Source organism: Hyla sarda, chromosome 6 (genome assembly GCF_029499605.1).
Source record: "Hyla sarda isolate aHylSar1 chromosome 6, aHylSar1.hap1, whole genome shotgun sequence".
Classification (NCBI taxonomy): domain Eukaryota; kingdom Metazoa; phylum Chordata; class Amphibia; order Anura; family Hylidae; genus Hyla; species Hyla sarda.
In genome coordinates, this window is record NC_079194.1 from 206,329,496 (window position 1) to 206,354,627 (window position 25,132).

Consider the following 25,132-nt stretch of genomic DNA (forward strand, 5'->3'; position numbering starts at 1 on the left):
CATGTGTGTTGGCCCCTGCCAGTGCTGAGTGTGCATGTGTGTTGGCCCCCGTCAGTGCTGAGTGTGCATGTGTGTTGGCCCCCGTCAGTGCTGAGTGTGCATGTGTGTTGGCCCCTGCCAGTGCTGAGTGTGCATGTGTGTTGGCCCCTGCCAGTGCTGAGTGTGCATGTGTGTTGGCCCCTGCCAGTGCTGAGTGTGCATGTGTGTTGGCCCCTGCCAGTGCTGAGTGTGCATGTGTGTTGGCCCCTGCCAGTGCTGAGTGTGCATGTGTGTTGGCCCCTGCCAGTGCTGAGTGTGCATGTGTGTTGGCCCCTGCCAGTGCTGAGTGTGCATGTGTGTTGGCCCCTGCCAGTGCTGAGTGTGCATGTGTGTTGGCCCCTGCCAGTGCTGAGTGTGCATGTGTGTTGGCCCCTGCCAGTGCTGAGTGTGCATGTGTGTTGGCCCCTGCCAGTGCTGAGTGCGCATGTGTGTTGGCCCCTGCCAGTGCTGAGTGCGCATGTGTGTTGGCCCCTGCCAGTGCTGAGCGTGCATGAGTCTCGGCCCCTGCCAGTGCTGAGTGTGCATGTGTGTTGGCCCCTGCCAGTGCTGAGTGTGCATGTGTGTTGGCCCCTGCCAGTGCTGAGTGTGCATGTGTATTGGCCCCTGCCAGTGTGCATGTGTGCATGTGTGTTGGCCCCTGCCAGTGTGCATGTGTGTTGGCCCCTGCCAGTGCTGAGTGTGCATGTGTGTTGGCCCCTGCCAGAGCTGAGTGTGCATGTGTGTTGGCCCCCGCCAGTGCTGAGTGTGCATGTGTGTTGGCCCCTGCCAGTGCTGAGTGTGCATGAGTGTCGGCCCCTTCCAGCGCCGAGCGTGCATGAGTCTCGGCCCCTGCCAGCGATGAGTGTGCATGTGTGTTGGCCCCTGCCAGTGCTGAGTGTGCATGTGTGTTGGCCCCTGCCAGTGCTGAGTGTGCATGTGTGTTGGCCCCTGCCAGTGCTGAGTGTGCATGTGTGTTGGCCCCTGCCAGTGCTGAGTGTGCATGTGTGTTGGCCCCTGCCAGTGCTGAGTGTGCATGTGTGTTGGCCCCTGCCAGTGTGCATGTGTGCATGTGTGTTGGCCCCTGCCAGTGTGCATGTGTGCATGTGTGTTGGCCCCTGCCAGTGTGCATGTGTGTTGGCCCCTGCCAGTGCTGAGTGTGCATGTGTGTTGGCTCCTGCCAGTGCTGAGTGTGCATGTGTGTTGGCTCCTGCCAGTGCTGAGTGTGCATGTGTGTTGGCCCCTGCCAGTGCTGAGTGTGCATGTGTGTTGGCCCCTGCCAGTGCTGAGTGTGCATGTGTGTTGGCCCCCGCCAGTGCTGAGTGTGCATGTGTGTTGGCCCCCGCCAGTGCTGAGTGTGCATGTGTGTTGGCCCCCGCCAGTGCTGAGTGCGCATGTGTGTTGGTCCCTGCCAGTGCTGAGTGCGCATGTGTGTTGGCCCCTGCCAGTGCTGAGCGTGCATGAGTGTTGGCCCCTGCCAGTGCTGATCGTTCATGGGTATATCAGCCCCTGCCATTGCCGAGCGTGCAGGACTGCGTTGGTGCCTTCCAGCACCAAGCATACATAATTTCCGGCCATTGCCAGTACTGAGCATGCAGGAATGCAATGGACCCTGCTAGTATAGAATGTCCAGGGGTGTGCCAGTCCCTGACGGTCAGTTTTTTTTATTGTCAGAGTTAAACTGCTGGGACCCACATACTAAACAGGTATGTGATCAGCCCCCCTCAGCTAGGACTAAGGCCACAGGTCCTTTTTACCCTTAAGGACCCAGTGCAGTTCTATCCTGTATCCGGTTTATGTAGTATGCTCAGGGGCTGAGCATACTCCATACCCACCTAGCTAAACTGTACTTATCAAACACTTATCCCCTATCCACTGGATAGCATATAAGGGGGAGATTTATCTAAATCTGTCCAGAGGAAAAGTTGCAAAGTTGCCCATAGCAACCAATCAGATCACTTCTTTAATTTTTCAGAGGCCTTTAAAAAAAATGAAAGAACGAATATGGTTGCTATGGGCAACTCAGCAACTTTTCTGCTCAGCCTTTGATAAATCTCCCCCGAGGGGCTGAGTGTACCCAGTGCTATGGGCAAAATCAAACAGTTTTTCTTTTTCACAGCTTTTATTTATTTAGCCCAATGTTTCTCCTTGAGGAGAGGTTCATATAGATATTTAGAGACCTATAGGCCATTATATAGGATATGAAAAGCAACTCTATGATGCCACCTTTTGGCAGCAACTTTCCCTTAAAAGAGTACCTTTCATAATTTTTTTTTTTTTTATATGTTTGAGTTGATTGTATATAGAACAACTTTGTAATTGGATTTAATAATAAAAAAAAAAAAATGCTTCCTTTTATGTGCATTTTAATTTTGAAAATGTGGCCACTAGGGGTCTCCCTAGGAGTCCCTGGCTGCAAGCTTTTTAATTGATTTCGCAGTGTCAGTCACACAGGTGGGAGCACTGTGTTCACTCGCATAGCCCACAGGGCTCTGTGCCGTGAGGACAAGCGGGGCCCTGTGCCGTGAGGACAAGCGGGGCCCTGTGCCGTGAGGGCAAGCGGGGCGCTGTGCCGTGAGGGCAAGCGGGGCGCTGTGCCGTGAGGGCAAGCGGGGCGCTGTGCCGTGAGGGCAAGCGGGGCGCTGTGCCGTGAGGGCAAGCGGGGCGCTGTGCCGTGAGGGCAAGCGGGGCGCTGTGCCGTGAGGGCAAGCGGGGCGCTGTGCCGTGAGGGCAAGCGGGGCGCTGTGCCGTGAGGGCAAGCGGGGCGCTGTGCCGTGAGGGCAAGCGGGGCGCTGTGCCGTGAGGGCAAGCGGGGCGCTGTGCCGTGAGGGCAAGCGGGGCGCTGTGCCGTGAGGGCAAGCGGGGCGCTGTGCCGTGAGGGCAAGCGGGGCGCTGTGCCGTGAGGGCAAGCGGGGCGCTGTGCCGTGAGGGCAAGCGGGGCGCTGTGCCGTGAGGGCAAGCGGGGCGCTGTGCCGTGAGGGCAAGCGGGGCGCTGTGCCGTGAGGGCAAGCGGGGCGCTGTGCCGTGAGGGCAAGCGGGGCGCTGTTCATGCAGTCCCCCCAGCAGGCTTCAGTGACTTAGAGCCTGCTGGGGCATGCCCACATCCTTTTTAAAGAATCAGGTCAAAGCAATGTAGTTGCAAAATAGACACCGAAGGACAACATGCATCTTCATTCTTCTGCTCAGGACAGTTACCAGCACAGACACAGGTGGCAACAAAGAGCAATGTGTCAAATTAAAGGGGTTATCCAGGAAAAAATTTTTTTTATATCAACTAGCTCCAGAGAGTTAAACAGATCCCTGTTGACCTCAGGCAGTATTTATACACCAATTGTGAGCTGCACTTGCACCCCCTTTTTTTTTCTTTCTTCAGATTTGTAAATTACTTCTATTAAAAAATCTTAATCCTTTCAGTACTTATGAGCTTCTGAAGTTAAGGTTGTTCTTTTCTGTCTAAGTGCTCTCTGATGACACCTGTCTTAGGAAACGCCCAGTTTAGAAGAGGTTTGCTATGGGGATTTGCTTCTAAACTGGGCGTTTCCCGAGACACGTGTCATCAGAGAGCACTTAGACAGAAAAGAACAACCTTAACTTCAGAAGCTCATAAGTACTGAAAGGATTGAGATTTTTTAATAGAAGTAATTTACAAATCTGTTTAACTTTCTGGAGCAAGTTGATATATATATAAAAACGTTTTTTTCCTGGATAACCCCTTTAACATTATACAGGCATCCATCTGCAGTGTAGTAAATGGCTTGGACTTTTTTTTATTTTTTTTTGTATGTGTCCGGAATAACCCTTTGAAGCTGAGGCATTCTATTCTGTTAATATTGTGACTATGTTCATGGGGCTTTCTGTAAAGCATAACTCTAAATGTTGTACTGACAAATAGGACCACAACCCCCAGCAGCTGATAAAGGGGTCTCAGACTGTCCTTTCCAAACTAGTCGCTAAGATCCCAATTCTAAAAAAGGTATTGTCCAAACTATGTCACTGAGTCACTGGACCACTGTGCGGTGTTAACTTACTGCAGTAGACTGACCTACTACAGAGGTGAGTTTGTTGTGTAACATTACTGTCTCTGAGGGTTAAGCTGCATATTCTTTTCTCTTCCACCAGGTTCATTATGGCGACCCCTGCGGATGACACTGCAGCAGATCTCCCAGTGAGGGATTATGGTCCAGGCATTTCAGGTACTGGAATGTATCAATTTGTTACATTTTCTTATAATTACCTTTGAACATATACATACTTTTACCTTCTATACAGGGAAACCAGATAAATATTCATGAGATGTAAAGCTGTCAGGAGATTTGTGATGTCTAAAGAGTTGGAGTGATGTCTATTGTCAGGGTGAATGGACAGGTTGGAATTGAGAGGGAAAATCCAGTCTGCAACATTTATGGCATATCCCCAAGGTTTACTATAGGTGTCTGATAGACGGGATGAATGTGGGTCCCACAGTTTTCTCAAATCCTATGTATACAATGCGTTTCAGACCCTTTCACATTTTCTTATGGTCCAGTCTTATGCTAAAATAAAAATGCAATTTTTCCCCCATCATTCTACACTAAATAACCCATAATGACAAATTGAAAACTGAACTTTTGGACCATTTTGCCATTGGAAAACTTACATTTTGCATGAACATAAGTATTAAGACCCTTTGCTGTCACACTTTAAATTTAACTTTTGAGGGCATCTAAGTTTTTTATTGATGATCTTTCTACACATTGATTGAGTCACAAATTTGGTTAGGACATGATCATGGACAACAATGCATATCAGAGCAGAAACCAAGTGATAAGAGGGAAAGAACTGCCTGTAGATCTCAGAGACTGGATTTTGTGAAGGAACTAGTCTAGAGAAAGTTACAAAAATGTCTGCTTCACTGAAAGTTCCCTAGAGCACAGTGGCCTCTATATTTCCTAAATGGAAGAAGTTTGGAACAACCTGGACTCTCCCTAGAGCTGGTCACCCAACCAAATAAGATATTAGGGGAGAAAGGCATTGGCGATCAAGAAACCAATGGCCACTTTGGCTGAGCTCCAAAGATCCTGTGTGCAAATCTGGGCTTCGTGGGAGAAAGCCATCTGGAGTTTGAAAAAAGAAAAAAAGAGAAATAAGTTTCTCTGGTCTGATGAAGTCCAAATTAAACTGTTTGCCTAAATTTTAAGCACCATTGAGGGAAATCTGTATGGAGCAAAGTACAGGGATATTCATAATAAAAACCTGATCTAGAATGCTCTGGGCTGAAGGTTCACCTCCCAATAAGACAGTGCCCCTAAGCATACTGCCACAATAACACAGGAGTTGCTTAGGGATAACTCTGTAAATGTCCTTGAGTGACTTGTGCCCTGCCTTGAACCCAATGGAACATTTCTGGAGAAATCTGAAAATGGTTGGCCACTGACTGTCCCCATCCAACCCGACAGAGCTTGAGAGCTTCTGCAGAGAAAGATGGTGGAAAATTCCTAAATCCAGGTGTGCAAGCCTTGTGGCATCATAACCAAGAAGACTATCTCCGGCAGGAACAGAGGACTTAAAATGTTGCAGTACCTTTTTTCCTGTAACATCTGGATCCTTCCTTCCTCTGACATCTGTTGTCTATACACAATAGTCTGCACATTCGGCTGATTTTCATCTTAAATATATGAAGTTGGCCTTCACTGTGCTTTTTAGTGGCTGAAAATCTAATAAGCTGTCTTGGGTGTGAATGGAGTGCGGTTAATAATCTGAATGTTTCTCGCTCCCTTTATGCAGTCAGCACTTTAGATTCCTCTCTTTAAAGATCAGAGAAACAATTTGACTGTGTACACTGCACTTGTGGTTATGCTTTACTTGCTTCAATTTCTGGAAATACATCAGGTTATGTCATAAGTGATGCTAGTAGCACTAAGGCTAGGACACTTTCTTATGATTGTCATAGTTGGATAGCTAGTGCTATTACTGTGTAATTGTTTTGTCTATATTTACTGCCTGCAGTGACGTGAATGTAATAGTTACTGTTACTTTACTTTAGATGTTATTAGCACGCATTGTGACTTTTCATTTTTTTTTTAAACCTTTAAGAAACCATTACCTCCCAGAGTGCAAAGGCAAGACAAGCAGTTGCACGTGTTTCCAGGCAAGAGCTGGAAGATCGATATTTACGTATACACGATGAGAACCTGTTGCTCAAACAACATGCACACAAGCAAGAGGATAAAATAAAGAGGTTAGCACACTTTTTAATTAGTTATTATTATTATTATTATTATTCTACTTCTATTATTGCAACTGCCTTCTGAGGTATTCTTTTCTGGACACATATAAATGTTTTCCAATATTTACAAAGCAGCAGATAACAGCCAGTGGTAAAACAAATTCGCTTTTTTTTTAAATTTTTTTATTCTTTACAATATTTATATGATTGAACTCAAAAAAGAAGGGTACACTAGGCGCTCCTACATGCCTCTTTATCCAATATACATATTATATTATACAAAAGCCAAATATATTCGGATACTGTGCATTACCCCAGACTATTCACTTTTCACAATAGAGGGAAAATGAAAAGCCCATAAAATATCCCAAACTCCTACAGGAGAAAGAATAATCTTCTACCTCCAACAAGGAACTGCATACTCCTCTTAGGTACTACCAAATAGCTGTCCTAAACTGAATCTCTCCACTCATCCTTTCCTCTCATAAGTTAAATTTTCTTCAAATATATAACACGACACCAATCATAAAACAAGAAAAAAAAAAAAAAAAAAGAACAACCAAGAAAAGATCTTATAGCCCGCCTCTTGAAATCCTGAACTAAACAGAGATTGATGCACCAGCATAGAAATCCTTTTCCTTTGCTCTGGTGTAAACACCACTTGTAAGTCCGATTCCCATTTAGTAAAAAAATTTGAGGGCACCTGGTCAGGAGGAGAAATCAACTATGCGTACATCCTCAATAACCCATGCCTCAAGGGGACCTCTGATACACGTGTCTTCAAATGCAGTCAGTTGGCTCACAAATGTTGATGGAGAGGGAAAAGTAGCCAGAAGGTGGCGGAGCTGGGCAATCCACCATGCCCTCAATGGGCATGGATCCAGCTCTTCAACCAAAGTATCACTTGACAGCCATGATTGGTCTTCCAAAAAGTGGTAGACCCTAAACTTCCCTGCTGTAGCCCATGCCTGAAACACCGGATCATCCAGCCTGGCAAGAATGTCGGCTTGCCCAACACAGGTGTTAATAGGGACCCCTTTGGAAGTAGGCAAGTACCCACCTTTTTGTCTCTGCATATTGGCTGTCCGGGCATGCTGGGAGTTGTCTTGCAACATCTGGAGGTCCGCAGGTTGGAGACCACTGCCCTAGACCAAGATGCACAATGGGACCGTACTTCATTCAGTAATGGAGGGAAGTTCAGGTGGTAAAGCTTACTCAGATCTCCTGAAAGAAACACTCCCAAATACTTTAAGGCATCCCTAGCCCAACGGAAAGAAAAGGATGCCTTGCAATGCCATAACTATGTCGGGCCCTAAAGATAGATCCAAACCCTCCGATTTAGAAAAATTAATCTTAAAGTTTGAAACCCTTGAGAACCGTTCCAGTTCTTTCATAAGGACCGGAAGGGATTTCTGTGGCCTCGTAAGAAAATACAAAGGATGGCATATGCTGCCACCTTATATCTGGTCCCCTGCACTGTAATTCCCCTTATGTCCACGTTTGCCCTGATTCGGCAGAGAAACAGCTCCATCGTCAAAATAAAAATCAATGTGGGCAGTCCTGCCTCGTCCCGTTCCCGTCACGTTCTTCACAGAGGATGCTGTTCACCCGGACACAGGCTGAAGGTGAAGCATATAAAGCCATTACGCAATTTAGAAAACCGATGTGTAACCCCAAAAATTTCAGTGTCAATTAACCCGATCGATTGCCTTTTCGGCATCAGTTGACAATAACATTGCTGGGTTTCCCAGACTGTTAACTTCATGGATCAGGTTTATTGCCTTAATGGTATTGTCTTTGGCTTCTCTTCCCTGCATAAAACCTCCCTGATTGGGGTGAACACATCTCCCAGAAGACTCGCTAATCTAGATACCAAAGATTTTAGTTACAAGTTTCATGTCCACATTTAGGAGAGAAATTGGACGATAATTAGAACACTTAGAAGCATCTTTCCCCTCTCCTGGCATCCCCCGGGAGTGTAATTCCTTGTGCCACTGCATTAAAGGACATGTCCGGTGCTCACTTTTCTTATTGTATCCGTTCCGGGCTGCAAAAAAAAAAAAAAAAACTTTCTCTTGCCTGCCTACGCTCCCCCGGTGCTCCGGTACAGGCGTTCGGTCCCCGGGCTGTATTCTTCTTACTTCCTGTTAGCCCGGCAAGTCACTCGGAGATTCAGCCTATCACTGGCCGAGGCGGGACATCGCTGCGGCCGGTGATAGGTTGAAGCTCCGTGTGACGTGCCGGGCTAACAGGAAGTAAGAAGAATACAGCCCGGGGACCGAACACCTGTACTGAAGCACCGGGGGAGCCTAGGCAGGTAAGAGAAAATTTGTTTTCTTTTATTTTTCAGCCCGGAACGGATAAAATAAGAAAAGTGAGCACCGGACATCTCCTTTAAAGGCCCTCAAAAAGTGCGGGGAAAGTAAATCCCAAAAACATTTATAATAATCCAAAGTAAAGACATCAGGCCCTGGGGCCTTCCCTTTTTTGAGTTCTTTCAATTACAGAGAGTAGTTCTTCCTCAGAAATCGTGTTCTCCAGTAGGAGAACATCTTCTTACCGCAAAACAAGCATACCCGAATCCCTAATATACTCCATTATTTTATCTCAAAAATTTTAACTACGGGTAGCCAGATTAGAAGTGTCAGTGGAGTATAACTCTACATAAAAATTCCTGAATGTTTCGCTATTTCTGATGGAAGATGTACTAATGTGTGGGATTGATTGCATATTGAGGGGATAAATGATTTAACCTGTTGTTTACGCGACGCCTGAGCTAATGTCCTCCCACATTTATTCCCAAAATTCGTAAAAATGCTGTCTCACCTTGAATAATGTTGCTTTTGCTTTATCTAATAGAAGGGATCTGATTTCTTCCTTTTTCTGCAGTACTTTTACCTTCCGCTCTACCAATGAATGTGACTTGTGTTGTGTCTCTAGTTCCCTTAACTCCCAAAACATATTAACGTTTTGATTCTTTTGCTCTTTTAATTTGTGCCCCGTGTTTTATCAAAGCACCTCGAATTAAACATTTATGGGCCTCCCATATTAAACCTGGGGATACTTCCTCTGATGCATTCTCCCGAAAGAAATCAGTCAATATACCTTTTGAAGGGGTTCTCCGGTGCTTAAACATCTTGTCCCCTATCCAAAGGATAGGGGATAAGATGCCTGATCCCGGGAGTCCCGCAGTTGGGGACGCCCGTGATCATGCACGCAGCACCCCGTTTATAATCAGTCCCCGGAGCTCCGGGTCTGATTACGGGCGACCACAGGGCGGGCGGCGTGTGACGTTACGCTCCGCCCCTCAATGCAAGCCTACGGGAGGGGGTGTGACAGCTATCACGCCCCCTCCCGTAGGCTTGCATTGCTGGGCGGAGCGTAACGTCACACGCCAGCGCAGGCGTGACGTCACACGCCGCCCGCCCTGTAGTCGTCCTTAATCAGTCCCGGAGCGAACACGCTCCGGGGACTGATTATAAACGGGGTGCCGCATGCATGATCACGGGATAAGATGTTTAAGCACCGGCGAACCCCTTTAAAGAGTAGCTCCTACCATCTTTAATTTTTTTTCCCTGTCCCTACATATTGCTAAACTATCCCTAACCCCCTCCCTGCCTTTAAAAAAATGTTTGCTATCTTATAAATGGCTCATCTTCTGCTCTTCTCCCTAGCTCTCCCGGAAGCCGACTTCCCCAGCAGGTGCGACGTCACTGACGCCTGCTGGGCGAAGACTTCCGCTCTCACTTCATCTATGCTGCGCTCCTATTGGGAGCGCGCATAGATGAGCAGCGTATCGCACGGCAGGCTGCTCCGGGGTCTCCTCCTCCATGTTTAGCAGTGAAGTGTTATTCAGGGAGAAGGAGTATTGCCTTGCTCACTGCCGAGACCCAGTGTGAGGTGAAGATTTCCGAAGCTAGAGCTGGGGGAGGGCAGAGCAAGGGGAGAGAGGAGGTACACGCCCCCTCTCTTATCTCCCCGAGCTGAGGACGAAGATCTCTATGGGGAGAAATATTGAACAAACTACCCTAGGGTAGTAAGGGGCCATATACAAACTCAATAACTAAACCCCAAGGCCGAAGCCCGGGGTGTAAACACCTATTGCTTACCCCTTTAAAAATTAACTTTTATTATTTATTGTTAAAAGATAATTCCCACAACAAAAAAATGTAAACTGACAACCAGGTGATCCAAATGTAGCAGTGAGTGCGTTAAATAGCATCAATGTCCTCTCAAGTACTAGGTAGCCCTGCAGTGGCTGCCTATTCAGGGGATCACTCTGGTGTCGCTTAAAAAATACACACAATTGCCGCCTCCGCGGCTTTCTCAAGAGGCAATGGTGGCAATGGCAGCTGCCAAAATGGCGGAGGGGGTATATATAACCCATCCCTCAAATGTCATCAATGTGAGCCCAGTCCTACTCGCTAAGGCAACCAATAGGTTTGTAACCTTGTTATAATATTCACATTCTATCATGTTTTGAATGGGAATATTATAACAAGGTTACAAACCTATATGATAAATGATCATATATCTCACTCCTTAATTTACTAATCCCGGTGTAGGTCGTCATCTTACCCCATTTTCCCTTACAGTTATATACTGTTACTTTAATGAGCTGGTTGCTATTTATTTCATATATATATATATATATATATATATATATATATATATATATATGGTTAAGGGTAAGATTGAGGGCGCTAGAGCTATTTATTTGCTAACTATGAGAGAGCATCAAGTCACAGATTCTTTCTAAGTTCTAGCGCATGCGTGGCCTCTGTATTGAGAATACCCGTGGAGACCTTAGCGCAGGCGCAGTAGACTCTAGCAGGCCGGCGGATGTTTGAAGTTCCCCGCAGTCGGCTTTTGACATGCGCCGCGCATCTTGATGATATCGGGAGGAAGTATTGACATCAACTGATGACGGAGTATGACGTGGGATCGTTGGACTAGGTATTTTAGGTCCCGCATTGGTGAATGATTTTCGCACACAGATGGTGCTGATTACAAGTGACATCTTATTGGTTGCCTTAGCGGCAATGTTTGTTATAATGGACTACATTGGAGAGTAGGACTGGGCTCACATTGATGACATTTGAGGGATGGGTTATATATACCCCCTCCGCCATTTTGGCAGCTGCCATTGCCACCATTGCTTCTTGAGAAAGCCGCGGAGGCGGCGAAACATGTAGAGGCGGCAATTGTGTGTATTTTTTAAGCGACACCAGAGTTATCCCCTGAATAGGCAGCCACTGCAGGGCTACCTAGTACTTAAGAGGACATTGATCCTATTTAACGCACTCACTGCTACATTTGGATCACCTGGTTGTCAGTTAAAATTTTTTTGTTGTGGGAATTATCTTTTAACAATAAATAATAAAAGTAAATTTTTAAGGGGTAAGCAATAGGGGTTTACACCCCGGGCTTCGGCCTTGGGGTTTAGTTATTGAGTTTATGGGGAGAAATACATGCCCCCTCCTTCCTCTCCCCTCCCCGAGCTGAGGACGCAGATCTCCTCGGAATGCCAGAGCAGGGGAGAGAGGAAGCAAGAGCACTGCTCCTCATCTCCCCTGCCTGAGCTCTGACTGAGTTTACTGTACACGGACTGGGGATTCATACACTGCAGGAGGAGGAGGGGGGGGGGGGTCCCTGTTGTGTGTGTATGCTGAGAGTTGTAGTCCCTGTTAGGTGTGTGTGTGTGTGCTGAGAGTTGTAGTCCCTGTTATGTGTGTATGCTGGGAGTTGTAGTCCCTGTCAGGTGTGTGTATGCTGAGAGTTGTAGTCCTTGTTAGGTGTGTGTGTATGCTGAGAGTTGTAGTCCCTGTTAGGTGTGTGTGTGTATGCTGAGAGTTGTAGTCCCTGTTAGGTGTGTGTGTATGCTGGGAGTTGTAGTACCTGTTAGGTGTGTATGCTGGGAGTTGTAGTCCCTGTTGGGTGTGTATGTTGGGAGTTGTAGTCCCTGTCAGGTGTGTGTGTGCTGGGAGTTGTAGTCCCTGTTAGGTGTGTGTGAGTATGCTGGGAGTTGTAGTCCCTGTTAGGTGTGTATGTTGGGAGTTGTAGTCCCTGTCAGGTGTGTGTGTGTGTATATGCTGGGAGTTTTAGTCACCGTTAGGTGTGTGTATGCTGGGAGTTGTAGTCCCTGTTAGGTGTGTGTGTTGGGAGTTGTAGTCCCTGTTAGGTGTGTGTGTTGGGAGTTGTAGTCCCTGTTAGGTGTGTGTGTGTTGGGAGTTGTAGTCCCTGTTAGGTGTGTGTATGCATGCTGGGAGTTGTAGTCCCTGTTAGGTGTGTGTATGCATGCTGGGAGTTGTAGTCCCTGTTAGGTGTGTGTATGCTGGGAGTTGTAGTCCCTGTTTGGTGTGTGTATGCTGGGAGTTGTAGTCCCTGTTAAGGGTGTGTGTGTGTGTATGCTGGGAGTTGCAGTCCCTTTTAGGTGTGTGTTTGTGTTGGGAGTTGTAGTCCCTGTTAGGTTTGTGTGTGTGTATGCTGGGAGTTGTAGTCCCTGTTAGGTGCGTGTGTGCTGGGAGTTGTAGTCCCTGTCAGGTGTGTATGCTGGGAGTTGTAGTCCCTGTTAGGTGTGTGTGTGTGTATGCTGGGAGTTGTAGTCCCTGTTAGGTGTGTGTATGCCAGTGTTTCCCAACAAGGGAATGCTGAAAGTTGTAGATTTGCAACACCTGGAGGCACCCTGGTTGGGAAACTGGTGTATGCCCTGTAGAAGTGTGGTGAACTACAACTCCCAGAAGACTACACAGGCAGCATGCTGGTGTTATACCACAGACTGAAGACTCCTGAATGGCACATGCTGGGAGTTGTAGTCCCTTTTGTGTGTGTATGCCAGTGTATCCCAACCAGGACTGAGTTATATTAGTGTGCTGTGTATAACGCAGTATATATATATATTAGTGTGCTGTGTATAATGCTGTGTGTGTGTGTGTGTGTGTGTGTGTGTATATATATATATATATATATATATATATATATATATATATATATATATATATAGTGTGGTGTGTATAACGCAGGTTTCCTCAAGCTGCAAGGGGGGGACGAACTGCACAGGCTGATTTCTGCTTTTTCATGGGGTGGTCATTAGCCCCTTAAAGATGACATAGAAATGAATGTGGTTTGTACAGGACATGAACATCACTGTATGAACCCTGTGCACTGGTATGCCAGCATTCATCCAGGGAAGCAGAGATGCACGGGGTTCATCCAGGGAAGCAGAGATGCACGGGGTTCATCCAGGGAAGCAGAGATGCACGGGGTTCATCCAGGGAAGCAGAGATGCACGGGGTTCATCCAGGGAAGCAGAGATGCACGGGGATCATAAAGGGGAGCAGAGATGCACAGGGTTCATCCAGGGAAGCAGAGATGCACGGGGTTCATCCAGGGAAGCAGAGATGCACGGGGTTCATCCAGGGAAGCAGAGATGCACGGGGTTCATCCAGGGAAGCAGAGATGCACGGGGTTCATCCAGGGGAGCAGAGATGCACGGGGTTCATCCAGGGAAGCAGAGATGCACGGGGTTCATCCAGGGAAGCAGAGATGCACGGGGTTCATCCAGGGAAGCAGAGATGCACGGGGTTCATCCAGGGAAGCAGAGATGCACGGGGTTCATCCAGGGAAGCAGAGATGCACGGGGTTCATCCAGGGAAGCAGAGATGCACGGGGTTCATCCAGGGAAGCAGAGATGCACGGGGTTCATCCAGGGAAGCAGAGATGCACGGGGTTCATCCAGGGAAGCAGAGATGCACGGGGTTCATCCAGGGAAGCAGAGATGCACGGGGTTCATCCAGGGAAGCAGAGATGCACGGGGTTCATCCAGGGAAGCAGAGATGCACGGGGTTCATCCAGGGAAGCAGAGATGCACAGGGTTCATCCAGGGAAGCAGAGATGCACGGGGATCATACAGGGAAGCAGAGATGCACAGGGATCATACAGGGAAGCAGAGATGCACGTGGTTCATACAGGGAAGCAGAGATGCACATGGATCATACAGGGAAGCAGAGATGCACAGGGTTCATGCAGGGAAGCAGAGATGCACGGGGTTCATGCAGGGAAGCAGATATGCACGGGGTTTGTATAGAGGTCTTCATGTCAGCATTTATTGTACTGCAGCTTTGAGAGAAAATCATGTCAGGAGGGACGTACAGGAGAAATAACACAGTAGCATGTACAGCTTCATCCGGGGGAAATTGAGAAGGAGGAGAAAACAGATTTTGGTGGCGGCCGCCAATTGAAATCTACATTTGCAGAATTCTGCAAGTGGAGTTTTAGATTAAATCATTAACCTGTCTAGGACCAAGGACGTACCTGTACGCCCTCAGGGTTTCCGGTCACCACCGGTAACCGGGCGGTGAACGGAATGGGATACCTGCTGAAATCGTTCAGCAGGCATCCTGTGCCTGGGGGGCTCCTGAGGCCCCCCCCATGTTGGTCAGTTCAGACCGAAGATTTGTGGTGATTCCAGGTCATATGGGTCGCCGGTGACCCGGTAAATAAGGGTGGTAGGGGCTGTCAAAGACAGCTTCAATCACCCTGAAGTGATAGGAAGTGATAGGAGTGAGGTGGCAAGGGTGCCACCCTTGCCATTGGCCGGTCAGAAGTGATGGACCAATAGCAGATCGGGGAGGTGGCGCGAGGGTTAAAATTCAGTTCCTCCGCTCTACCCACCTATGGTAGTCCGGGCAGAGCGCGGGAACTGTGATATGAGCAGTGGTGGAGGTCCCTTACCAATTGCGTGCGGTGATCCTCCTTTAAGTGTGGCGGGCAGCGATCGTGCTGTTGACGGGAGCCAGGAGGTGAGGTACTTGCCTAGCAACATCTGGAGGGCCACAGTTTGGAGATCACTATGCAGTGGTCTCTAAATTGTGCAGTGGTCTCTTGCATAACTACAACTCCCAGCATGCACGAACAGGAAATGGCTGTCTGGGCATGCTGAGAGTTGTATTTGTGTACCTCCATCTGTTGCATATCTACAACTCCCAGCACGCCCTTCGGTTATCAGTGCATGCTGGGAGTTGTAGTTTTGCCACAGCTGGAGGCACACTGGTGAGGAAGCACCCAGTTAGGTAACAGAACCAAACTCAGTGCTTAGCCACTAATGAGCTTCCAGCTGTTGCAAAACTACAACTCCCAGCATGTATGATCTGTCAGTGCATGCTGTGAGTTGTTTTTATGCAACATTTGGATGGCCACAATTTAGAGACCACTGTACAGTGATCTCCAAACTCTGGCCCTCCAGATGTTGTTAGGCAACTATTAATCTCCTGGCTCCCGTCAACAGCACGATCGCCGCCCGCCACACCTAGAGGAGGATTGCTGCCCGCAGTTGGTAAGGGACCTCCACCGCTGCTCACATCACAGTTCCCCCGATTTCAGCAGGCATCCCGTTCCGTTCACCGCCTGGTTACCGGTGGTGACCGGAAACCCTGAGGGCGTACAGGTACACCCTTGGTCCTAGACAGGTTAATGATTTCATCTAAAACTCCACTTGCAGAATTCTGCAAGTGTAGATTTCAATTGACGGCCACCGCCAAAATCCGTTTTCCCCTGCTTCTCAATTTCCTCTGCATGAAGCTGTACATGCTACAGTGTTATTTCTCCTGTACGTCCCTCCTGACATGATTTTCTCTCAAAGCTGCAGTACAATAAACGCTGACTTGAAGGCCTCTGTATGATCCCTGTGCATATCTGCTTCCCTGTATGATCCCTGTGCATCTCTGCTTCCCTGTATGAACCCTGTGCATTAATGCCCCCTGTATGAACCCTGTGCATCTCTGCTTCCCTGTATGAACCCCGTACATCTCTGCCTCCCTGTATGAACCCCGTGCATCTCTGCCTCCCTGTATGAACCCCGTGCATCTCTGCTTCCCTGTATGAACCCCGTGCATCTCTGCTTCCCTGTATGAACCCCGTGCATCTCTGCTTCCCTGTATGAACCCCGTGCATCTCTGCTTCCCTGTATGAACCCTGTGCATCTCTGCTTCCCTGTATGAACCCTGTGCATCTCTGCTTCCCTGTATGAACCCTATGCATCTCTGCTTCCCTGTATGAACCCTGTGCATCTCTGCCTCCCTGTATGAACCCCGTACATCTCTGCTTCCCTGTATGAACCCCGTGCATCTCTGCTTCCCTGTATGAACCCTGTGCATTTCTGCTCCCTGTATGAACCCCAGGCATCTCTGCTCCCCTGTATGAACCTCATGCATTTCTTCTAGCCTGTATGAATGCTGACATAGAAATGCACAGGGATCATACAGTGATGTTCATGTCCTGTACAAACCCCGTTCATTTCTATGTCCTCTTTAAGGGGCTAATGACCACCCCATGAAAAAGCAGAAACCAGCCCATGCAGTTCGTCCTCCCTCTTGCAGCTTGAGGAAACCTGCGTTATACACAGCACACTAATATATATATACAGCGTTATACACAGCACACTAATATAACTCAGCCCTGGTTGGGATACACTGGCATACACACACAAAAGGGACTACAACTCCCAGCATGTGTCATTCAGGAGGTTTCAGTCTGTGGTATAACACCAGCATACTGCCTCTGTAGTCTCCTGTGAGTTGTAGTTCACCACACCTCTGTAGGGCATACACCAGTGTTTCACTGGCATACACACACCTAACAGGGACTACATCTCCCAGCATACACACACACCTAACAGGGACTACATCTCCCAGCATACACACACACCTAACAGGGACTACAACTCCCAGCACACACACACATCTAACAGAGACTACAACTCCCATCATACACACACCTAACAGGGACTACAACTCCCAGCACACACACAGACCTAACAGGAACTACAACTCCCAGTATACACACAGACCTAACAGGGACTACAACTCCCAGCATACACACACACACCTAACAGAGACAACTCCCAGCATACACACACACCTAACGGGGACTACAACTCCCAGCATACACACACAGACCTAACGGGGACTACAACTCCCAGCATACACACACAGACCTAACGGGGACTACAACTCCCAGCATACACACACAGACCTAACGGGGACTACAACTCCCAGCATACACACACAGACCTAACGGGGACTACAACTCCCAGCATACACACAGACCTAACGGGGACTACAACTCCCAGCATACACACAGACCTAACAGGGACTACAACTCCCAGCATACACACAGACCTAACAGGGACTACAACTCCCAGCATACACACACACACACACACACCTAACAGGGACTACAACTCCCAGCATACAAACACCTAACGGGGACTAGAACTCCCAGCATACACACACGTAACAGGGACTAGAACTCCCAGCATTAACAGGGACTACAGGGACTCCTAACAGGGACTACATCTCCCAGCATACACACACACACACACACACCTTACAGGGGCTACATCTCCCAGCATACACACACACCTAATAGGGACTACAACTCCCAGCACACACAGACCTAACAGGGACTACAACTCCCAGCATACACACACATAACAGGGACCCCCCCCTCCTCCTCACATAGAAATCATCCCCAGGCAGAGATTTATTCCCAGTCCCTGCAGTGTATGAATCCCCAGTCCGTGTACAGTAACCACAGTCAGAGCTCAGGCAGGGGAGATGAGGAACAGTGCTCTGGCTTCCTCTCTCCCCATCTCCGGTTTTCCGTGGAGATCTGCGTCATCAGCTCGGGGAGGGGGCGTGTACTTCTCCCCATAGAGATCTTCGTCCTCGGGTAGGGGAGAGGAAGGAGGGGGCGTGTACTTCTCCCCATAGAGATCTTCTTCCTCAGCTCAGGGAGATAATAGAGGAGGCGTGTACTTCTCCCCGTGGACATCTACGTCCTCAGCTCGGGGAGAGGAGGGAGGGGGCGTGTACCTTCTCTCTCCCCTTGCTCTGTCCTCCCCCAGCTCTAGCTTAGGATATCTTCTGAGAGCTGGGGGAGGAGCGGACGCAGGTATTCACAGTTCACGGGACCGAAATAAAGTACGGGTAAGTGAAATAAGATCTCACTTACCCGTACAGGACATGTATAGTCCTGGAGCATCAGCACAGCACTGAGATTCAGTGCCATGCTGCCTCCAGACTACATGCCGGGGGCAGGCAGCTGCGAGGCCAGGCAGCCAATGAGCGCAGCCCTGGCGTTCACATCGCTCGCTCCCGTCTGTCTGATTGACAGGCAGGGAGCGAGCGCAGCCTGAGTGAAAAAGGACTGATTGCCAGGCCCGCATCAGTCCGAATTCAGGCGTGACGTCACGCCAGGCTGCAGCCAGCCACTAGGAGGGAGCCCCCCTAGTGGCCGGTTTTCAAATGTAAATTACACTATGTTAATAAATAAAAAAAAAATAAGGACACTATATTAGAGATATGTTGTAGTACATATGTGGTGACAGTGCCCATTTAAGGTCTCTCACCACCTCTGCATCGCTCAGGAGAGAGGAATTCAATTTCCACTGCCACTGTACTGGATACGGTGCGGGCATTGCGATAACGAGTGTCACCAGTGCATGATCCAAAAACGTAATCATATCAATCTTTGAGCGATGCAAGAGGTGTAGATCCCTATGTAAAACAAATTTAAATAGTCCAATCGGGAGCATGCATCATGAAAAGATGAGTAATATGAGTAGTCATGAGCTCTAGGATGGCAGATATGCAAGGTATCTACTAATTGAATATTATGGAGGAGGTTTCAAATGCACTTGAGGGCACCTGATCCGACATGAGATGACCCCTGCGATGTGTCAATCGAAGTTTCTAAAGCCACATTAAAATCTCTTCCAAATATCACAACCCCTTGTCCAAATTCACCAAGGGCCTCCAATGCTGCTGCCAAGGCTATCCTTTGGTTTGTATTAGGCAAATAAAAAGAAGCAAAAGTGAATACCTGGCATGCAATAAGACCCTTGACCAATACCATGTGCCCCTCTCCATCACTGCAAGTCTTTGTGTTCCCATAGTAACGAACAAGAGAACAATATGCTTGTCCCTCTGGATTTTGGGTCTGGGGTAAAGTTGTGGTATGCAAAAGGGAACCAAGCATTAGATAAAGCAAAACAATGTGCTACTTAATGTTTCTCTTGGAGGAATGCCACCTGTAAATGTTGGGACTTCAATAAGTTAAACAGTATGGACCTTTTACCGCAGTCTTGGAGGCCCTTAACATTGTGACCCTACCTGTAAATAGTCCTGTGTTGATGACCCTATGTTGACGTGAGGAAGGGGAGGGGAAAGGACTACAACACAAAGAAGGGGAGGGGGGGGATGATGTAGGCACCAAAAAAAATAAACCCCTTTAAAAACCTTGACTGGGGGGCGTGGGAAACTATGGAGGACAGCAAGAGCCCACTGAGTTGGTAAACAAAAAGTAGAATACAAAAACCAAGTTTAAGCTCCTAGATGCTCCAGAGCGGCGTCCTCTTTATCGTTATCATATTACTAACATACCTCACCAGTTAATATTTTATTCTGGACTGTGCTCTTGTTCGAAAATAGAAGATTTAACAGAAGTACTGAAAGAGGAGGGGAAAATCCACAGGTATAATCTTCTTACCAAAACATATGCTCCGGCAAACGGCCGGCAAACTGCAAAAAAAAAAAAAAAAGTTTTATGGCCGAATTTGCCGGAGCATACCCGCAGTGTGAAAGGAGCCTTATTGTGACGGGTGAAGAGAAAAAATATTTTTTCCCCAAATTTCAACAAATATTCATTTTTTTAATTGCCAATTGGGGTTCCTTACATCGATAGGGTAATATCATCATTATTCCCTCAAGAAATATTATAACAACCAAGACCCCCCCCCCCCCCCCCCTGTACATATGTGTATTATCTATGATGTAAACACCATAGTTTAATTTGGGGGATATAGGGGGAGATTTATCAAAACCTGTGCAGAGGAAAAGTTTCCCATAGCAACCAATCAGATCGCTTCTTTCATTTTTAACAAGGCCTCTGCAAAATGAAAGAAGCCATCTGATTGGTTGCTATGGGCAACTGGGCAACTTTTCCTTTGCTCAGGTTTTGATAAATCTCCCACATAATCCCTAATGAGTGTACAAGAGGACCCTAGTCCATGATGTGTATCAACCTATGAACTCTATCCTAAAAATGTTGTGTAATTAAAAATGTGAACTACCGTATATACTCGAGTATAAGCCGACCCGAATATAAGCCGAGCCCCTAATTTCACCCCAAAAACCCAGGAAAAGTTATTGACTCGACTATAAGCCTAGGGTGGGAAATACATCATCCCCCCTGTCATCATCCAGACCCCCGTCATTAACACCCTCATCATCATCACCTGTCATCATCCCCCCCTTCATCATTACCCTGTCATAATCCCCCCCCCCTTCATCATTACCCTGTCATCATCCTCCCCTTCATCATTACCCTGTCATCATCTCCCCTTCATCATTACCCTGTCATCATCCCCCCCTTCATCATTACCCTGTAATCATCCCCCCTTCATCATTACCCTGTCATCATTACCCTGTCATCATCCCCCCCTTCATCATCATCCCCCCTTCATCATCATCATCCCCCTTCATCATCCCCCCCTTCATCATTACCCTGTCATCATCCCACACCACCCCCTTCATCATCACCGCTTGTTAATGTCTGATTTAACAGTGGTCTTCAACCTGCGGACCTTTTCAACCTGCAGACCTTCAGATGTTTCAAAACTACAACTCCCAGCATGCTGGGAGTTGAAGTTTTGGAACATCTGAAGGTCCGCAGGTTGAAAACCACTGCGGCCTTCGTCATCATGCAGCCCTCCCCTCCCCCCTTTAGTTTTGTACTCTCCTCCTCTCTACGAGACGTTCGGGTGAACTGGTCCGGGCCATCTGTGCTGCAGGACCGTCCGGTTGGGAGGGATAGTCGTTCTGGGCTTTCCATCTTCACCGGGTGGGCCTCTTCTCCGCGCTTCGCGCCTGGCCCCGGAATAATGACGTTGCCTTGACGACGAAGCACAGGGACGTTGCTCATGAACGTCCCTGTGCGTCGTCGTCAAGGCAACGTCATTATTCTGGATGAAAGCCCGAGCAGTGGTCTTCAACCTGCGGACCTCCAGATGTTTCAAAACTTCAACTCCCAGCATGCCCGGAAAGTTGATGGCTGTCCGGGCTTGCTGGGAGTTGTAGTTTTGAAACATCTGGAGGTCCCCAGGTTGAAGACCACTGAGGGCGGAGAGTTCACTCAAGTATACGCCGAGGGGGGTGTTTTCAGCACGAAAAATCGTACTGAAAAATTTGGCTTATACTCGAGTATATACGGTAATATATTACAGTACTATTAATTGTATGGCTCCTGTGTCCATCTAATTGTGAATATTTGGTGGGAAAAAAGAAAAAAAAAAACTCTCTCTCTCTGTCTCTGTCTCTCTCCTACATCATCAAATACATGGTACTTATTTGCACAGCCCTATAGCAAAAAGAAAAAAGAATTAGGCCCAAAACAGCAATGGTACACTCCCAGCAATGCCTTCTGTATGCTCACTGGGCTGGGCCCCTTGTCCATCTTTATCTGTTACATTCCATACGGACTAATCTTTAATAGTCACACTCTTTCAGAATTGAGAATATCTATCAGCATTCCCAGGCCCTCTAGATGCTCCTCTTCTGCGTCTACGGTTCTATGGCCCCAGAACTACATTGTACCTTAAGAGCCAGTCTGGGAGGGACACTATTTCAATGCCTAAAAATTGACCCAGTCCCGGTAGTTCACTATGCCGTCTCAAATAGTAAGTTTCTGTGTTTTTATGTATTATCAAGTGGAAAGGGTGACCCCACCGGTATGTGGCCCCCACATCCCTTATCTGAGTCAATAATGGTTGCAATTGTGACCTCATTACCAGGGTACGGACAGAGACATCTGGAAATAAACGGATATTTGCCCCTTCAAAATTAATCACCCCAAAATTCTGTGACATTTGAAAAATCCTTTCTCTATCCGTGTAATAATGCAGCCAGCACAGTATATCCCAGGGAACCCGTCTGTTCTGTTATTTCTAGTCAGGATATTCGGTGTACCCTGTCAATAACATTGGAGGCTTCCAAAGGTCGGTTTGTTACCAGATTAAATACTTCTGTAGCCCACCAGATCAAGTCTTCATTAGGCTGACGCTTAGGGAGACCTTTAAGCCGTACGTTATTTTGGCGCCCCCAGTTGTCTTGGTCATCTAATAAAAGCGTAGCCTGCTGTAGTTGGCTCCTAGTATTAGTGACTACCTCCTCCAGGGCTTCCATTCTAGCAGAGAGAGAGACTCCATGGCATTTTCATTGACTATTTTGGTGTTCCAAAGTGTCTAGCTCTGAGATAGCTTGCTGATGTGCTTTCTCAATACGCTTTACAACAGTCTGAACATCCCTGTCATCACCGTTGGCAACCATCCATGATCATGCATCTTGTGATATGTTATTCCTTTTGTACCTGTTTCTGGGCTTTGGGAGAGTTTTTTTTTTTTTTCTTCCTGTGTTTCTTTGTACACTTTGAGTATATTCACACTAAATGTTTTGTTTACGTTTCTTGTATTGGTCTGATCCTCTGGTAGTAGTGAAGGGGTTAAGGTAGGATCACCATATATACCTGTGTGTACCTAGCAATTGTTTGCATAGATGAAGGGTTTAGACCCGAAATGCGTCTACGCCTACTTTTCTGTGCTCTGTTGCATGTTTTTCATGGCTGTGCCGCGAGCCTAGCAGCTTTTACCCTGGTTCCAATAAAGACGCCTTTGTTTTACCACTGACTGTTATCTGCTGCTTTGTATCCTAGCCGTGTTGCGGACCCTCCTGCTGCTATTTTTTTTCCAATATTTGTTTTGCAGCTAAAATCTATCCTTCAGATTATTTCTTCAATAACCAATGACAATATTGATTAGTATCCGATCAGTGGGGGTTTAACTACTGGGGACCCCACTGACACCTAGATACTTCATGTGGTTCTGTAGAGCTGTAGTTCTTTACTGATCTAACTCAGGCCTAGATTTACCTATCTACCTTAAAGGGGTTATCCAGGAATAAAAAAAAACTGAGCCATGGTCGCACATCCACAACATTCACCTTGATTTAATGCTTCTCAGCAACATTTAATAAACGAACAGGTCGTTAGTGTACTTTATGATCATGAAGTGCAAGCCCTCTAGCCACATCACGGCCACCTGTAAGAAGCGGGTCCCTAACATCCGAGGCATTAAATGGCGCAGCATTGAGTAGCGACCACCCCCCCCCCCCCCAACACCAGTGCCCACAGGGGGAACGACCCACTGGCAGAGCAGCCACAATGCCACTCAAACCAGTCCCTGGGCCACGCCTCCCCACAGACATGGCGCCGGGGCAGCAATGGACGCCACACAGCACCCACCGCACCAGTGTGGACAGATGTAAAAAGCTCACGCACCATTTGCTCTCAGCCAGAGACTTGGAGGCTGCCAGAAAAGAATTGGGCCCTAATGCAGCTTCTTGCCAATTTATATAGGCCTGAGGGGGAGGGGCAGAGTGCTGACCAAGTGAAAACAAAAAAAATGGAGGGGGATAGAAAACACATTGGCTGGCATTTATCATTGTAGGTGTAAGTGAAGCATTTTTCTACACTTTTTTTTTTTTTATGTGTGCTGGTTATGTGTAGGAACGCCAAATTTATTAAATGGTCACAGAGCATTTGATAAATTTTGTGCAGGTCACATTTTCTGAAATTTCTCTCTTCAGACCAAAAAGCTAAGCTAAGTCTGGGTTGGTGTAGTTTTAGAGACTTTTAAGTGGCTTTACACCTTTTTTTGTGCTTTTTCACAAAATGGCGCAGTTCATAAAACCCTTTCATATTATATGTATTGCCAAAATCAGTGGATTGCAACTCAAAATCAGCAGAAATGTGTTAACCAAAAGGCGCAAATAAACCCTGCTTGCGCCTTTTTTGCGCCTTTTGTAGACACAAAAAACTGTCTAAAGACAATGATAAATCGGCCAATGTGAATTCAACTAGAGAAAAAAAGACATGGTCGCACATCCACAACATGCACAATGATCTAATGCTTCTCAGCAACATTTATTAAACTAACAGGTCATTAGTGTACTCTATGATCATGAAGTGCAAGCCCGCTAGCCACGTCACGGCCACCTGTAAGTAGTGGGTCCCGAACATCCCTAGCATAAAATGGCGCAGCACTGAGTGGTGACCACCACCGCCCCAACACCAGTGCCCACAGGGAGAACGACCCACTGGCAGAGCAGCCCCAATGCCACTCAAACCAAATTATTTCAAAAGCCGCTCCCAGTCTGTCTCCAGGTTGGGTGTGGTACTGCATTGAAGTGAATGAAGCCAAGTTGTAATAACACATCCAACCTGGAGACAGACAGGGAGCATTTTTTTGTAAGTAATTCTCGGTTTTTCGATTCCTGGAAAAAAAAAACTTTAAACATACTTGTCTTGTTTTCCCATAACAACCAATCACAGCTCAGCTTTCATACCAAAACAAGCTCTGCTAAAATGAAAGCTATGATCGGTTGTTATGGGAAACAATACAGTTATGGTTTGATCAGATTGATCAATCTAGGCAATAGTGTGGGGAAACATTACTGTAACAAGGCCTAAGCCAGGCAGTCCTTCTAATCCATGTATTTTTCCAAGTTTTCTGCCAAGGGTTTTAGGTCTCTGTGTTGAATATACCTTTCTTTACTCTCAGAATTAAGACTTGTAAGCTTCTATTCACACTTTAATTTAAAGGAATTGTCTACTTTGGAGAATTGCTTCATATTACTACGGTCCCTTGACAATTATTTCCTTGAATCTGTGGATAAACCTGGCGGTAAGTGTTCAGTTTCTCTGCAGCGCCACCACAAGGGAAGGATTACACAGTACCCTTTCTAATGAAAAGTGGCTGCCGCTCAGAAAGCAGTTACAGTCTATGATGTTAATAAAGAA

At 47.2% G+C, this 25,132-nt stretch overlaps 1 protein-coding gene across 2 annotated transcripts in view; it reads left to right on the plus strand.

The window, feature by feature from the left end:
* RPGRIP1L (RPGRIP1 like) overlaps positions 1-25,132 on the plus strand; it is a 165,136-nt gene that overhangs the window by 5,824 nt on the left and 134,180 nt on the right. For both annotated transcript variants that reach the window (XM_056526324.1, XM_056526323.1), the window contains exons 2-3: positions 4,135-4,208; positions 6,088-6,232. In XM_056526324.1, coding sequence (XP_056382299.1) covers positions 4,142-4,208; positions 6,088-6,232 — 212 coding nt within the window. In that variant the 5' untranslated portion in view covers positions 4,135-4,141. The remainder of the gene's footprint in view (positions 1-4,134; positions 4,209-6,087; positions 6,233-25,132) is intronic.